At 31.6% G+C, this 16,501-nt stretch overlaps 1 protein-coding gene across 1 annotated transcript; it reads left to right on the forward strand.

The window, feature by feature from the left end:
• The first annotated feature begins 413 nt into the window (after window positions 1–413).
• On the forward strand, window positions 414–7,047 carry LOC120192922 (metal tolerance protein 1-like). Its single transcript, XM_039195599.1, has 2 exons — window positions 414–534; window positions 5,671–7,047. Exons 1-2 carry the CDS (start codon window positions 414–416, stop codon window positions 6,885–6,887), a joined length of 1,338 nt encoding a protein of 445 aa, XP_039051530.1. The 3' UTR covers window positions 6,888–7,047.
• The last annotated feature ends 9,454 nt before the right edge of the window (window positions 7,048–16,501 follow it).

Raw genomic sequence — 16,501 nt, forward strand, 5'->3', positions numbered from 1 at the left:
AGTACCGAAATGTCAGTTAAAGAGTGCTAACCTTTATTAACTGTAACCGACTCCCGAATCCGACATATCTTTAGAAAGACACAGATTAAGTAATAAATAGGTATCTAATCAACATATTTGTTTTAAAATAAATGATCGTGACGATTTCAATTCATTTAATCTAAATCGATGTTTAACTTCAAGACTCAACCGAAAGACAATTCCGAGAACATGCAATTGAGTTCGCATCAAACCTAAGGCTTAGCATCGTTATCTTCGAAGGCGACTCCAGGACTGTCATCGAGAAACTTGTTTCACCGACCATCGATCTCTCTATGATAAGTGCGTTGATATGAGAGGGCAAAAGTCGAGCCTGCTTGCTCCACGCATGCTCCTTTAACTTCATTCCGAAAGAAGGTAACCAGACTGTCCACATGCTGGCTTCGGATCAGGATATGGGAACAGAGAACAGTTACTGGATCGAAGAGGCACCTGAGTGTGTGGAAGAACAGGCCGCGGAGGACAGACGCTGGATTGACCCCCGTAGCCCCTTTGGTGATCTTATGTTCGTTAGGCTCTATGCATTCCTCTTTTTTTCTTGCCTGAGCGTTTCATCGGAGTACCTCGAAAGCGACGCAAGGAAAAAGGAAGCCATATGTTTCGTTTGTTTAGTGCTAATGTTTATCCTTTCATTTCCACTTTTTGCTTTTGTTTTTCTTTAGTGCGTTACAACTGGACATGAGTGTTTACTGTCTTTATTTTTGCTTTGATGAATTGCTTTCCCGTTTCTTAAAAAAAAAAGTCTCGATAAATTCTTATAAAATTTAATAGTAAATTGTTATACAAATAAACCCTTGATCATCTATAATTTCACGAACGCTTTTGCTTTAATTGGTTGACTTGTGAACATGCGTGTCTTATAGTAAGCTCTGTTTTCGGTTCAATCGGTTCAATCGGAACCGTTATTTAGTCTGGTTCAATCTAAATCGATTGAACGTTGCTAGTGAACCGGTCCAGAACCGCTGAACCGTTCGAATCGGACCGGCTGAAAACCGGAAAAACCCGAGAATTTTGTTTTTTTTTTAAATTAAACCAAACAACGTCGTTTGTTAAACGAGCCAAGTCGAACTCGATTATTGTTAAGCTCGACTCGAACTTGAAAACTTTAAAAGTAAGTTCAACTCAACTCAAACTCACAAGCTAAAAATTATCAAGTTCAACTCAAACTCGAAATATAATATTGAAACTTGAACTCAAAAAGGCTTGAACTAAAAAAAATTTAGAAGCTCGATTGAAGCCTAAAATTCGAGCTTGATTGAAGTGAAAGAATAGTTCACTCAATGCTCACCAAAATGCTCAATGATTTTGAATGTCAAATTACCTCTATTATTTATAGAAGTTAGTTGTGACGCTCTTCTATGTTTCTTAGCAATGTGATATTGTTTTGTTCTCATATTTTTACTCTTTAGACTTTTGGAATGCTCTTCTATGTTTCTTAGTCATGTGGGATTGTTTTTTAAAAAAAATTAAACCAAACAATATCATTTTGTTATGATTTTTTTAACCCCAAATTTATTTTTTAATTATAGTTATATAATTATATTTATTATTTAATATGTTTTACCTTAATATTATGTTGTAGTTAATTTGAATCATTTTGTTTCACTTGATTTTATGGTTTTTAACTTATATATGTTATGACTTGCTTTGAATATGACTTGTGATATAAAAAAATTATTAAATATTTTTGATATTTTTATTTAATTTTTAAAATAATTATGACGTCGTCCGGTTCTTTCGACCGGTCAGACTGGTTCGACCGGTTGAACCAGTGAACCGGTAGCATGACCAGTTCACTAACCGGTCGGTTCTGAAAACCATGATAGTAAGAGTGGAATGTGATGCGCCATAATGCCTCAAAATCAAAAGCCCTATACTTTAGAAAAATATTATGATTTTATTTTTAAAACCGTTCAAATAATGACATTTTTTAAATAAAATATCATAATTATAGAGTTATTTTATGATATTGTCTTAACTTCATATATTTGCATTTTTTATTTTAAAAAAATCGTAATACGGTAAATTTTAATATTTTAAAATTTATCTTATTATAAAATATTTTGAGGGCCTCATTTTAGAAAATAATATAAGACCTCCATATATTTTAGGACGAATCTACTTATGAATATACTAGATGAGATATTATACATTAGGAGTGTACAAAAATATTCAATCAAAATAATCTGACCTGTTTATCAGTTGATCAAATCTAAATATTCGGATATACGATTCGATTTTTTGAATAATTCGGATCGGATATTCGAAAAAATTTGAATAATCAGATCGAAAAAAACTTAATTTCAGATTATCCAAATATCCGAAAAATAAATGAGCCTCTATCCGAAAAACAAGTTTTAATAAATGGCATTTGATATGGATTTGGGTGGCAGCAAGCCAGACTAAGCATAAGTACATTCTTTGTGTATTTGAGAATAGATAACGAAACACAACCTATTGGTTCTGTACTTCCCCACCTCAATCCACGATGTTAATGTTGTAGTTGTTTGATTCACATTAGTATCCCTACTTTCTTTTGCACCCAACTTCAGTAAGTTATGAAATGATAGGTTTGTTGGTGTTATGTTCCCCATCATCAACTAGAGAAACATAGATGTTCATAGTATTTCACTTGGCGTCATTTAATTGTCATTGTCTTTAAAGAGCATTTTAAATATGGTTTAGTCGATGATAGCATTTTAAATATATCCGGGTCGAATATTTAGATATCTGATTTTTTTCAAATCAGATTTAGGTCGTTATTTTAATTTTCTAAAATTTTAAATATTCAAATTTTCAGATCGGATCGAATCTGATATCCACTATCCAATTTTGCATAACCGGACCCTAATATACATAACCAAGACTAGCACATGATTGGACGATAAAGTAAATTTATTGACAATAATGCTTACAAGTTACCTCCGACAACGACTTCACGTTAGGGTACAACAAAAAGACAAACACCTCGACAATTATACTCCCGAGGGTTTTCAGTGGAAGTTGCTGTCTTTCTGTATACATTTGCTTGTTCGCTTTCGTTGGGCCATATTTATCAAGTATGACTCATTTCCATGTGGAAAAACTCAATTAACAAATGATTTGGTGAAGAGAAAATAATAACAAATTGTCATTCCCATGTCTCTTTCCTCCCTGTAACTTGGAAGTGTATGACGGGCTGGTAAGGGCAATATTGTAATATCACATATGACAACAGTTAGATGGTATTTTCGATTTTATTTTTTTAATAAATTTTAAATCTAATCATAATTTAAGAAAACAGAAAAAAAATCTAAGAAAAGAAGATGAGAGCTTCTAGTGGATGTAAAACCTGAATTAAGAACGTATAAGAAAATAAAAGCAACAACTTAGCCAATTGGATAAATGTGCTTATTCTTTTTATTTCATTTTTAAGTTTTAAAATCTAAGATTTTATATTATACATTTTCAAATTTAGAATTAAGATTTTAATGTTTAGAGTTTAAATTTATGTTTTGAAATTTAGGGTATATAGTTTCATATTATAAAATTTAAAATTAAAATAAACTTTTGGGTAAATTACGTATTTAATATCTAAAATTTAACCTTAAGTTTTGATTTTTTTTTAAAGTTTAGGTATTAAAACGGACTAAAATTGATACTTTAGTACTAAATGCGATAAGTTTTCAATATAGGGGTAATAAAACGAAACAAAAACTAAATATTAAGTATGATTTTAAAAATATTAATAATTTAAGTATTAAAACAAATTAAAATTAATAGTTTGAGTGCTAAATGCGTAGTTTATCCTTAAATGCGTGTATCTTTGTTTTTCTTGTTACTAGCCTTTTTCGCCCTTTTCCCAATTGTTTTAACAATTTTAACTGTGAAGATTTGTTCCACAGCCTCATTCTCTTATCCACGGGCTGTCTTCTCTTTACCCTAAATTCACCTTGATTTAAATTCCAGTTCTGTGAATCATCCTACTCTCAAACCCAGGATAGGGAGCTTCATGTTTTAACAGAGGTACAGCCCTATATCGACTCAACTTCAAAGGTTATTTTTTTTAGTGTATATACCATGTTTTTTTTGTGCCAAAATCTGTACTTTTCACCATATTTGGTTATTATTCATAACTTTTATAATCTGAGGTTGTTATATTTTACTCTGGGTATTATAGCTAGTCATGGCGGCTTGCATGCTGGAGACCCATTTCACAATGTTTAATAATCATCATGATTTTACGTTCCCTTTTTTATTTCTATTATATATGTGGTTATTTTGATTATTTGTCCATTGTGAGTGGTGACAACATAGATTAAGTCTGCTTTTAGTGTGTATCCAATGTTTGATGTAATTCCTGAGCAGAAGTACAAAAGAGCTGTTCAAGACCGTGATGGAAGATTTTTTTTTTTACTGAAGTAAGTTCTGTGTGTCTTCAGGTTAATCAATCAAATACTTCCAACTCACAAACAATTACCATATATTTCTGATTGTGATGCTTTTGCTTTTAATAATAAATTTGATCGCCGGCGAAGAGATTGACAATTAGGCAAGGTGTTAGTTTTTGTCCTTTCACCTTGTCATTGTCTCTGCCAAATTTAGTTCCTTGCCAGGGACTTGCTTATCTCCCTAATAGTCTATATATATATATATATAACAGCTCCCTATTTTATATGTATTAGCTGGTTGTGAGGTAACAATTCCTGCTTGTGTCCTTAATTTACATGTATCAGCTCCTTGTGAAGTAACAATCTCGCTTATCTCCCAGGTTTATATGGATCTTCTTCACATAATATATTTGAAGGCATTGCTTGTATATTGATGGTCAAACTTTTAATCTGTTTAATCTTTTGTCAGATGTTCGCTATCATTGAGTTCTGCTTAATGTTCTTTTAAACAATATCATTTTCAATTTTTTTAGCTTTAACATTTCTGGGATTGTTTTTCTCTTTCTAAATCTTTAAAGGAACATAGGAATCATCACGTTCCTATAATCCATTGTTGTAGAGAAGAAAGATGTTTGCATATGAGGACATGGTTCATCAACCAAAAGTCTATCTTTTGCCTGTCATATATATGATTTCAACTTTACCCACTTTTTATCAGCCTCTTTGAGTCATATGATGCATGGTCAAAATGCTCTGTTCTATCAGATTTTGTTGGGTGCTTAATCGAAACAGTTCATGGTAGTAAAACAAGCATAGATTGATCAATTGCTTCAAATACTAGGAAACAAGCATAATATCATAAGTTCATTTTACAAATCCTCTAGTGTGATTTAGGTTTATGTAATCAAAAAATCCTTGTCATTAGCTGACAACTAGTGCCCGGTTCGCTTAAATGATGCTTTCCAAATAGGCATTTAATATAAGCACAGTTCTGTAGTGGTCAGTACTTAGCTGAAGTGTCGATGCTGATTAGGAAAGTAGACCTATGAAAAGTCATCTATTGCTTATATATTTTTTTAATTCTATGCCTTATAGATGCTTTTCCCTTACGATTCTTTATTGATGGTCATCAGAGATATAGAAAAAATAAATAAATGGAAAGGCATTTTGTTTTGGTTGTACATAATTACATGTCTCACTTAGAAATGTTTTGGTTATGGAATTCTGTTTATATCCTTCATGTTGTTGCATCAATTTTCAGATGGAAGTGCAAATCCACAACATGGGCAAGATATTGAAATAAATGTGGATGTTGCTGAAGGCCAAAGGAGTATTGGAGGAAGTAAGCTGTGTGGGGAAACAGCATGTGGACTTTCGAACGCTGGTAATAGCTCTAAAGATGCTGAAGAAAGATCGGCTTCAATGCGCAAGCTTTTCATTGCCGTGGCGCTTTGCATCATCTTCATGAGTGTAGAAGTAGTGGGAGGCATCAAAGCCAATAGTCTAGCAATATTAACCGATGCAGCACATTTGCTTTCAGATGTGGCAGCTTTTGCCATCTCCTTGTTTTCATTATGGGCAGCCGGCTGGGAAACCAATCGCCGTCAATCGTATGGATTTTTTAGGATTGAGATCCTTGGGGCCTTGGTCTCAATCCAAATGATATGGTTGCTTGCAGGAATTTTAGTTTATGAAGCCATTGTTAGACTCATTAATGACACAGGTGAGGTGTATGGATTTCTAATGTTTGTCGTTGCTGCTTTCGGACTAGTGGTTAATATAATCATGGCTCTATTATTGGGACATGATCACGGTCATGGTCATGATCACTGCCATAGTGATCACAGTCATGGAGTGAGCATTACCACACACCATCACGAGGGACACGCCACAGGAGAACACCACCATCGTCCTGAGGAGCACTCCAAGACTGAGCACCACCATCATCATGATGGGACAGAGCACACTAAACATGAGGGGCACCACCATGTTCACAAAGAACAGACAGAACCTCTGCTTGATAAGCCGAAGAAGAAGAAATGGATGAATATAAATGTCCAGGGAGCTTATCTTCACGTACTGGGGGATTCCATCCAAAGTATCGGAGTGATGATTGGAGGAGCAATCATATGGTATAAGCCTGAATGGAAAATAGTTGATCTGATTTGCACACTAATATTTGCAGTAATTGTTTTGGGGACTACCATAAGAATGTTGCGCAGCATACTCGAAGTGCTGATGGAGAGCACACCTCGAGAGATTGACGCAACAAAGCTAGAAACGGGGCTGCTGGAAATGGGGGATGTGGTTGCTGTTCACGAGCTGCATATATGGGCCATTACTGTGGGGAAGGTTCTGTTGGCTTGCCATGTTAAAATCGCACCAGAAGCTGATGCAGACAAGGTCTTAGACAACGTAATCGAATACATCAGAAGGGAGTATAATATCAGTCATGTTACCATTCAGGTTGAGCGTTAAATGAAAGAGAATAATACAGAGCATGCATGGGTCTCACTGTTATATATATGTAATTGCCATGTAGATTAGCTTGTGATTCTCTATCTAGAGGTTTGTATCCAATGTATAGTCGGTATGTATTCTGTAAATTTCTGTTTCATGAACCATCTATTTTGGACCATTTTTCTTATTACTTGAGCTTGAAGCAAAAGAAAGACCTTGAATTCAATAACACAATTAATTCTGTGAATTTGAAGGCAAGAGCAATTTTTATCATTAACCATTTGAATTTGATTGAATTTGAAGACAAGTAATGTAGTGCCTTGACAGAAGGGGTTTCATTTAGTGTCTTGACAAAATCTATGTTAAGACTTTTTCGTAATGCAAATGCAAGTGTCCCACATTGGTTGGGTATTTGGAGGTGATATACAGAAGAATGATGCTGAGGTTGCTTCCGACATCAACCAGCTGCTTGATGCCGTAGAAACCCTTATAAGAGTGGAGCAGCTGGGTGATACATCAGAAGGGAGTATAATATCAAATGAATGCGATTCCTCCTAAAACAGCATCTTGAAGTTGTGTCCTGCAATAGAAATCCATCAAATGAACAAACATCTAATAAAGTTGATGCAGACCAGTGATGAGTGATTTAAATAGATATTATTTTGTTGTTAACTACTCCTTGTTCGTCGGTTTATGTTGTTATTTTGGGTGATTTTTTCTTAATTTCTGTGTAGGACATTGGATTCCAGAAACTGTGTTAAAAAGGATGGAATTCTGCAGTTTTTATTTTTCTGGAGTCAAGGCTGGACTAGTGGGCTTGGGGCATGACTCGACTGATGTGACATCCAGTCATATCTTTTAGAAAGTTCAGTCAACATTTTCTTGAAGACAGAAGACTCATCCGTAAATTCAAATTCGAATTTAGGAATTATCTTTATTTTTAGGATTTAATTCAAACAATTTTTAGAAATTATCCTTTGTAATTTTTAGGATTTATCTTCAGCATTTTTAGAGCTTTTAGGAAGCTATAAATACCCTTGGGGTGACATATCTTAGATATTTCAGATTGTCTGAACTTCTTTGTTCTTGTTTTTCTTTTTCTATAAAAGTTTTTACTTTTCTCTTTCGTTTTTACTTAATTTTTGTTTAAAAGTGCTAAGGATGATTCCTATCATACTTAGCTATATTTTTCATAGCCAAAGGATGAAACAATGATTCAATTCCGATCGTGAGAATTGAAAAACATTTAATATCCTTCAGGTTACATTCTAGTTTTCTAGAATCAATGATCGGTAATCGACATCCTTTTATAATAAAAAATGTTTTCTTTTCAAAAAGTGCATGTTGAATTGATTGTATTTTCGATTAACAGTTGGGAGGAAGAATCGACTTGTAGCACATTTGACTTCCTATGAACACACTTAGCAGGGAAACAGATATCGGATTTGATTCTCAATAAGACACTATAATCCGAGTCGGGTTTTTCCAAAGCTTTTTAACTGAGTTGATGCTAATAACGATTGCCATGATTAGTCCACATAAGGACTGATAATCAAAGCCTGATTTGGATTGTCGGTTCACATAAGAGAAAAACAAATTATAGGAGTTGGGCCCTATAGACGGTAACCGACATGAATCCGAAGCTAAAATCTATTCAATAATCGACGGAATTTGAGGCAAAGAGAAAGCCTGAGGCTAATTTTTATTATTGAATTATTAGTTCAAAATTACTTTATTTTAATTTTACTTTATTTTACTTTTCAAACAATACCCCTTTTTTTCTTCGTTTACTTGCAATTTTCGCCCGATCTATAAGCAAAGATCACTTCATCGACAATCTTCATAATCCTTGTGGATTGATTCCTACTCTCTCTATACTATTCTTTATTTTATTTTTATTGATACTGTGTAAAATTTATTTGATATCAAAACGATGCATTGTCAATCAGCTATCGAATGAAAGGGGCTAATGACAAGGCATCTTCGTTGTGTACTAAGTAATGAGACATTGAGAATAAATTGGATTTGATTGTCTTTTGGGGCCAACCATAGAGCAAGTCAGCATATCGTGGCCGATTTTTTTGGCCCAATAAGGATAACATGTTTTTTATTTAGTGCATTAGGGCAAGTAAAAATTTATTTTGAGATATATAACATTTTTACAGTGTTATTAGAACTCATCACGCCGAGGTGAATAGTTCCAATAAAATATAATTTTTTTATTAAATCTATCACATAGAGGTAAAAAGTTAGAATAAAAAATATTTTTTATTAGAACTCGTTACCTCGGCGTGACGAGTTCCATGTCATTGTAGAAAATATAATAGATCCCAAAATAAAGTTTTACTTGCCCTAATGGGCTAAATAAAAAACTCATATACCTTACTGTGCCAATTTTACCCATAGTGACCAGTCGAAAGCCTGTTATCTTGATCCACCATGATTGGAACAATTTGTTTTTTGGTGGCCATCATGACTGCAATAGCAGTTGCGGAGATTTTATTGGGAAAAGAACGAGATTCATCGATAGATTTAATATTTAAATTAAATTTATATTATTATTATTATTGTAAATTAAAAGATATTTTTAATTGAATATTAGTAAGATAATTACTCTTTAAAAATATCAAATTAAAGAGGTATTTATTATATATTTAATCTTGAATATTGAAGATAATTATATACTTTTGAATATTCTAAATTAAAATAATATATATTTAAGTTTAAATAGTAAAAGGTGTCTATGCCTTTTGAATATTTCAAATTAAAATGTATTATTATTTGTTTAAATTTAAATCTTAAAAGATATCTGATTGAATTAATTCTCTATCGGAAATCTCCTATAAATATTGTGCTAACCTACTAGGTAAACACAAGTTTTTGAACAATTTTGAACACGTTTTCACAAGTTGAAAAGTAGAAAAGTTTTTCACCAATTTTTCGGTGATAGACGAAGGCAATGATCATTCGTGATATCCGTAGTTGTGCTACTGTAGCTGATCATCTAGTTGTTGTATCTTGGGAGACAGACGACTAACGAACTCGTGCACCAAAAGAATGACCGAAAATTTATATTAAGGTAACTGTGTAACGACATACCTAATTATTTCCAATTGATAGATCAATAAAAAGAAGTATTTTTTCCACTTATTTTTTATTTGGTTTTAAGAAGTTTAACTTCTTTACTTTATTTTTCCATATTCGATTTCATCTTAGATTTCTATTTTGCATAATAATCTCAAGATATAGTAAATTTGTTCTTTCTCTTTAATTTTTAATGATATTTCAATCATTATTTTTTTCTATATTATTCTCGGATTAATGCAATTTTTTCTAACAATCTTAAGACAAATTTATTCTTTTGTCCGAGATGATATAGAATTTGTTTGAGTTTAATCCTTGTTGTGTACTAGGGAAGTGCCAAAATTTTGACAAAACAAATATTAGGCAAAAATCCAGAGGAATTTACGCCAACGATAAGTTTTCTTCAATTTTGAATCAATAAATTTCAAATTTTTTGTAGAATAATTTTGAGTATAATTTTTACGTAGGAATTCAAATAATTATATTCCAAAATATTTTCAAGATCTTTGTGGTTGCGCACTTTATGAGGCACACCTTGAATCTTGATGGTTTAAGTTTTTGATTAACAAAGGTGAAATTAGTAATGATGATTAAGAATTCATGTTTTGGTTGACAACATTTCAAAACTCTTTTTTCTACCATTCTTTAATCTAAAACTGTTCAGATATCGTGGAAAAAACGAGATAGTAAATAAATTTGTTTCGGGATTTATCATGTCGTCTTAACGGGTTTACTAAAATCTAAAAGTGGACAAATCTGTTTAACATAAATTGTCGTAAAAGTAACTTTGGTTACTGATTTTGTTTCAGAATATGGATTCTATTCGATAACAAAATAAAAAATAAATGATAATTAAATTTTCTGTTTATTGGAATTTTGATTTCGTATTTGAAATCAATTAGGATTGTAATTCTGTCACTTAACATAATTATTTGATTACTATTTACAATAGAAATCATTTGAAAGTAACGATTTTGTCACTGTTAGTTTCTAACTAAATTCTGTTGGTAGAATAAGCCATAATTTGTTTCGGTTGATTGTTGGGATTATTATTAATTCTAATTTCATGTGTTAAACGAAATCATGATTATCGATGGTTATGAGCCATAATGAGAAACTTCTAAAATTCTATGGATATAATTTTAAGATGTGACAACATAATATTTTGTTTTATTTAACCATATTAAATTTGTCCAAATAACGGATGATCCTTCTATTATTAGAGATGATGAGCTAGACGTTGTTACCACATTCACTGAAGTATTATTATAACACCCATAGCCCGTAAACATCTAAGAATACGAATCATATATGTCACATCAAACTGACTAACAATTACTCTTCACAGTTATTTAAAATTTTATTTCTTTTAAAACATTTCTAATTTCAACTTTTAAAACTACTTTTTATGAACCATTTAAAAACATAATATTTTAAACTACTATATATATATATTCAGACATATCACAATACTGATAAATTAAACTAGTCAAACTAAATAGTCCTAATTTACTATTACATATCATATAGTCATAACTGATAAACTAGGTTGATAACATAAATATACATGCCACTACTAGTAAAACAAAACACCAGTGATGTCTTACTGATACTGATATTATAGATGATATGCACAAGATGCTTGAGAGGCTCCTCACAAAACGTCTGTGTCTTAATCAGAACCTACGCATGAAAATCATCACATGAAAATCAACAAATGCTAAGTATAACTTAGTGAGACAATAATACTAAAGGTGAGAACAATTTAATAAAAGATGGTAATATATGAAAAAAATCGTTAAAATAAAACAGACAGAATTTTCAGAATGTTCAAACCAGATATCTCATTTGAACTTTATCATAAACCTGAAAAGAATCATCTGATAATTTTCACAAGATCATAATAAATCAGGTTAGAAAGAATAATCAGTTTATATTCCTTTGTAGTCAGACACTTTTCAGAACTTTCTTATTTCATTTTTATAGCTCAAAGTATAATTTAAGAGAATATAAGGTACGCGAGTAGACAAATATTCGCAATACAGATCTCAGATTATCAGAGTCGGAACAGATAAGCACACAAAGTGCTATCACATCGGAAATAACAATATGCACACCAAGTACATTCAGATCAGAATATATATACCAGTGTACACTCTGGTACACCAAAGTATATCAGAATCAGAACAGATAATCATTCCACTTCATGGCATGTCAATTGTATCTATGACTCTCCATATAACATACAATGGGCTTTTTAGTTCATTTTGTAATCATTTGATAAAAATCATATCAGAATCAGAAATATATTTAATTCACATTCATAAAACATGACATGGGCAATTCATACCCAAAATAATTCAAATAACATTTCTAAAATAATCGAAAAAAATATTCAATTATTAACAATAAATATAATTCTTTAAAATCACTATAAAAAGAATTCAGTCGAATACCTTTTTCACAAAATATCATATAAAAACGTATTGGGTAATTCCATCCCAAAATAATCATAAATACTTTATATGTCATTATGAAATATTCAATGATTAAAATAAAATCATACTTTTAAAAGATAATATGAGGTTGACTTATCGCAAGTCTTCCTCTATCGGAATAATTAAATAAATAAACTGCACTCACCTTTGCCTCACTACAGAACTTGTATACGATAATACTAGTCACAAGCTTTGTCCTTCCCTTTCAGATCGTTCGGATTGCTAGTTTTATTGTAATCTGACAATACCAAAATTATAACACAAAATGTTTAAACTACATACTAGTATCGTTCTAACATAAGCTCATTTTGACATTTGAAAATCTATAAAATAAAATCGATAACTAAATTGATATCAACCTAACTCATAACTCCATTATAACTTCAAACTTCTCGAAACACTTATTCAATTCCACAAATAATTATTCCCAACATGATCTTCAACTTTTACCAATTATAAAATCAAACCACATAATTTAAGTTCTTTCTAGAATTAAACTCATCTTTTCCTTTAATTTCATAATAGCTTTTCACTATTATGATCATTTCTCATTAAATATATAAAATTTCCAGCAACTAAAATAAAAGTTCAAATCAATACTTCAACACTCAAAAGCTTACAATTTCATCCTACTTTCTTAGACTTTTTCAATTCCAACCTTTCAACTTGATAAACTTGAAATTCAATTCCAAATTAATACTTAAACTCCAAAATCAGCACACTTCCAGAATTTCCAGAATTATTCTACTCACCCAAATGGTACTTTTACATTTAAAAATTACTCTTCATCTTCTAATCCATTTCAACTTAAATTCTAAAATTTTCATATTCATACAACTTTCACTACCTTTAAAGAATCAATATTTTGTATTGATATACATACTAGAATTTAATTCATTTTCTTCCGTTGAAAACTAGACTCGAATAAGAATCTATCCATATAAAGAACTCGTTCTAATTCATTATGTACAATTTATGGTGAATTTTCAAAGTTGACCGACATAATCTATTTTGTGCAGAATCTGCTGCCCGTTTTTCTTACCTTTCCTCTGTTAAAAATTTATATATTTTTTTATACAGCTTGAAATTGATCACCGTTTGTTTTAAACAAAACTATATTGATATACGAACACAAATATATAAAAATAATCTCCAAAAATTTTATATAATTTCTGGTGATTTTTCAAACTCACTGCCAGATACAAAATCTAAACTATTTTCATTAGCTTCATCCTTAGGTTCTTCATCTATTCTTACAACCAATTCTTTAAAATCACTTAACTCTTCATAACCCCTAAAACAAAAGAAATCAACATCTCCTTCATCAACTCAAGATGAACTTGAACATAAATCCTAGTGATATTCATGTCAAAACGTAACGAATTGAACGTAGAACATTTTTCCTAACTACACCGAAGTCTAATTCTCAAGAAAATAGCTCGAAAAATAAAAACTAAAATTTTCCCTCTTACCTTATGAAACTCACGGCAATGGAGACAACTTTGGCATGAAACTTCAGATATTTCTCATGCTTATATAGCTTTAAATTATCATTTAATGAATATTAAATTCATTAAATTGGTTAAATTGAAAATATCAATTTACCCATAATAAAACTTCATAATTACCTTTAAACCTATACACCTCAACCTTATCATCTTCCAAACAGAGGCATCTCAGCCTTATCATCTTCTAATAGTCAAATATGAATAAAATATTTTCCCACTTTACCGTTTTGCCTTTGCAATTTCTAAAAATTACAATCTTGCCACTTTAATCCAACGGTCCAAATTAAACATGGAATTAAACCCTTAAATATTATTTTCCAACATTTAAAAATGTGAAAATAATATATTTATTTTCTTATTTTCGAGACATATTGTAACTTTTTAAAAATTACCATTTTGGTCCCTAAATTTTTTAAAGTTATACTTTGGTCACCAAACTTCAAAAATTATAATTTAATCACTAAACTAAATCCATTAATGAAATAAATTCTTTTTGGTAAAATTACCACTTAATTCCTTAAACTTTTCCTATTTTTCTAAATTAAACACAAAGTTTCAAAATCTTATAATTTGGTCACTAACCTGATTTTTGAGATGTTACAAATCTCACTCCTTAAGAAAATTCGTCCTCGAATTTTCACTGCACAAAGAGATGGGGGTATTGTTTACGCATATCCTCTTCGCGTTCCGATGTTGCTTCTTTAACTTTATGATTTCTCCATAACACCTTAACCAACGTAATCGCTTTATTTCTTAACTATTTCACTTCATGTTTTAAGATTTGCACCTGTTCTTCCTCATAGGTCAAGCCATTTTGAACTTCTATCTCTTCTAGTGCAACAATATGAGAAGTATCATATCTATATCTTCGAAGCATCAAAATGTGGAAAAATTATGAATCTTGTCCATCTCTAGAGGTAACGCCAACTGATAAACTACTGGTTCAACTCTCTTTACAACCTCGTATTGCCCGATGAATCTTGGACTCAATTTCCCTTTCTGTCCAAATCTCAGAATATTTTTCCAATGTGACACTTTAAGAAATACTTTATCACATTCTTGATATTCAATCTCTTCTCTCTTTAAATCAACATAAGATTTATGTCTATCTGCAGCTATCTTGAGATTATCTTGGATGATCTTCACTTTGTCTTCCACCTCCTTAATCAGATCTGGACCAATTACATCTCGATCTTTTAGTTCATACCAATTCAGTGGCGTTCGATATTTTATTCCATACAATGCTTCAAAAGGAGCCATTTTGATACTTGATTGATAACTGTTGTTATAAGCAAACTCTTCTAAAGGCAAATATTTTTCCCATGATCCTTTGAAATCAATAACACACGCCCTTAGCATGTCTTCAAGTATCTGAATAATTCGCTCAGATTGACCATCTGTCTGAGGATGATAAGATGTGCTGAAATTTAGTCTGGCTCCCAATGCCTCAGCAAAGACTTCCAAAATCTCGGATCTCTATTGAAAACTATCGAAATGGGTACTCCATGAAGTCGTACTATTTCTCTCACATATAATTCAACATATTTTTTCATAGAATAATCTTCTCAAACTGGAATAAAGTGTGTTATCTTCGTCAATCTATCCACAATCACCCAGATCGAATCTTTCTTACTATGTGTCAAAGGTAATCCTGTCACAAAATCCATGGTAACTCGTTCCCATTTCCACCGAGGAATGAGATAGGTTGTAACAACCCTGAAGATACCTGGTGTTTTGCTTTTACCTGCTGACAGTTAGACATTTAGAAACAAACTTAGTGATTGCTCTTTTCATACCTACCCACCAATACCAACTCTTCAAATCTTGATACATTTTATTTCCTCCTGAATGCATAGTCAAAGGACTATAATGAGCTTCGGTAAGAAGATCTTTATTCAGTTCTTCGTCATCTGGCACACAAATCTGATTATGATAATATAAACATCCATCGGACTTAATTTCAAAGTCTTTCATTTCTCCTTTCTTCACTTGCTTCATTCTATCCAAACACTTTTTTATCTTTATTCTGTAGATCTTTGATGCGATCCAATAAGGTAGGTCTCAATCAAAAATTTGCAATTAATGCACCATCTTTTTCCATTGATAGTTGCACATCTAACATTCTCATAGCAGCAAAGGTTTTTCGTCTAAGTGTGTCAGCTACCACATTAACCTTCCCATGATGGAAATTAATAATCACTTCATAGTATTTAAGAAGCTCAATCCATCTCCTTTGTCTTAGATTTAATTCTTTCTGAGTGAGCAAATATTTTAAACTCTTATGATATGTATAAATGTAGCATCATTCACCATACAAGTAATGACGCTATATCTTCAAAGCAAACACCACAGCTACTAACTCTAAATCATGTGTCAGATAATTCTGTTTGTGTGCCTTTAACTGCCTTGAAGCATAGGCTACCACTTTACCTTCTTGCATTAGAACACATCCCAAACCATTATGGGACGCATCACTGTAGATTACATAATCCTTTCCTGACTCTGGATATATTAACACCGGGGACTCTGTCAAAATATTTTT

Source organism: Hibiscus syriacus, unplaced genomic scaffold (assembly GCF_006381635.1).
Source record: "Hibiscus syriacus cultivar Baekdansim isolate YM2019G1 unplaced genomic scaffold, ASM638163v2 tig00116983_pilon, whole genome shotgun sequence".
In the NCBI taxonomy this organism is placed as follows: Eukaryota; Viridiplantae; Streptophyta; class Magnoliopsida; order Malvales; family Malvaceae; genus Hibiscus; species Hibiscus syriacus.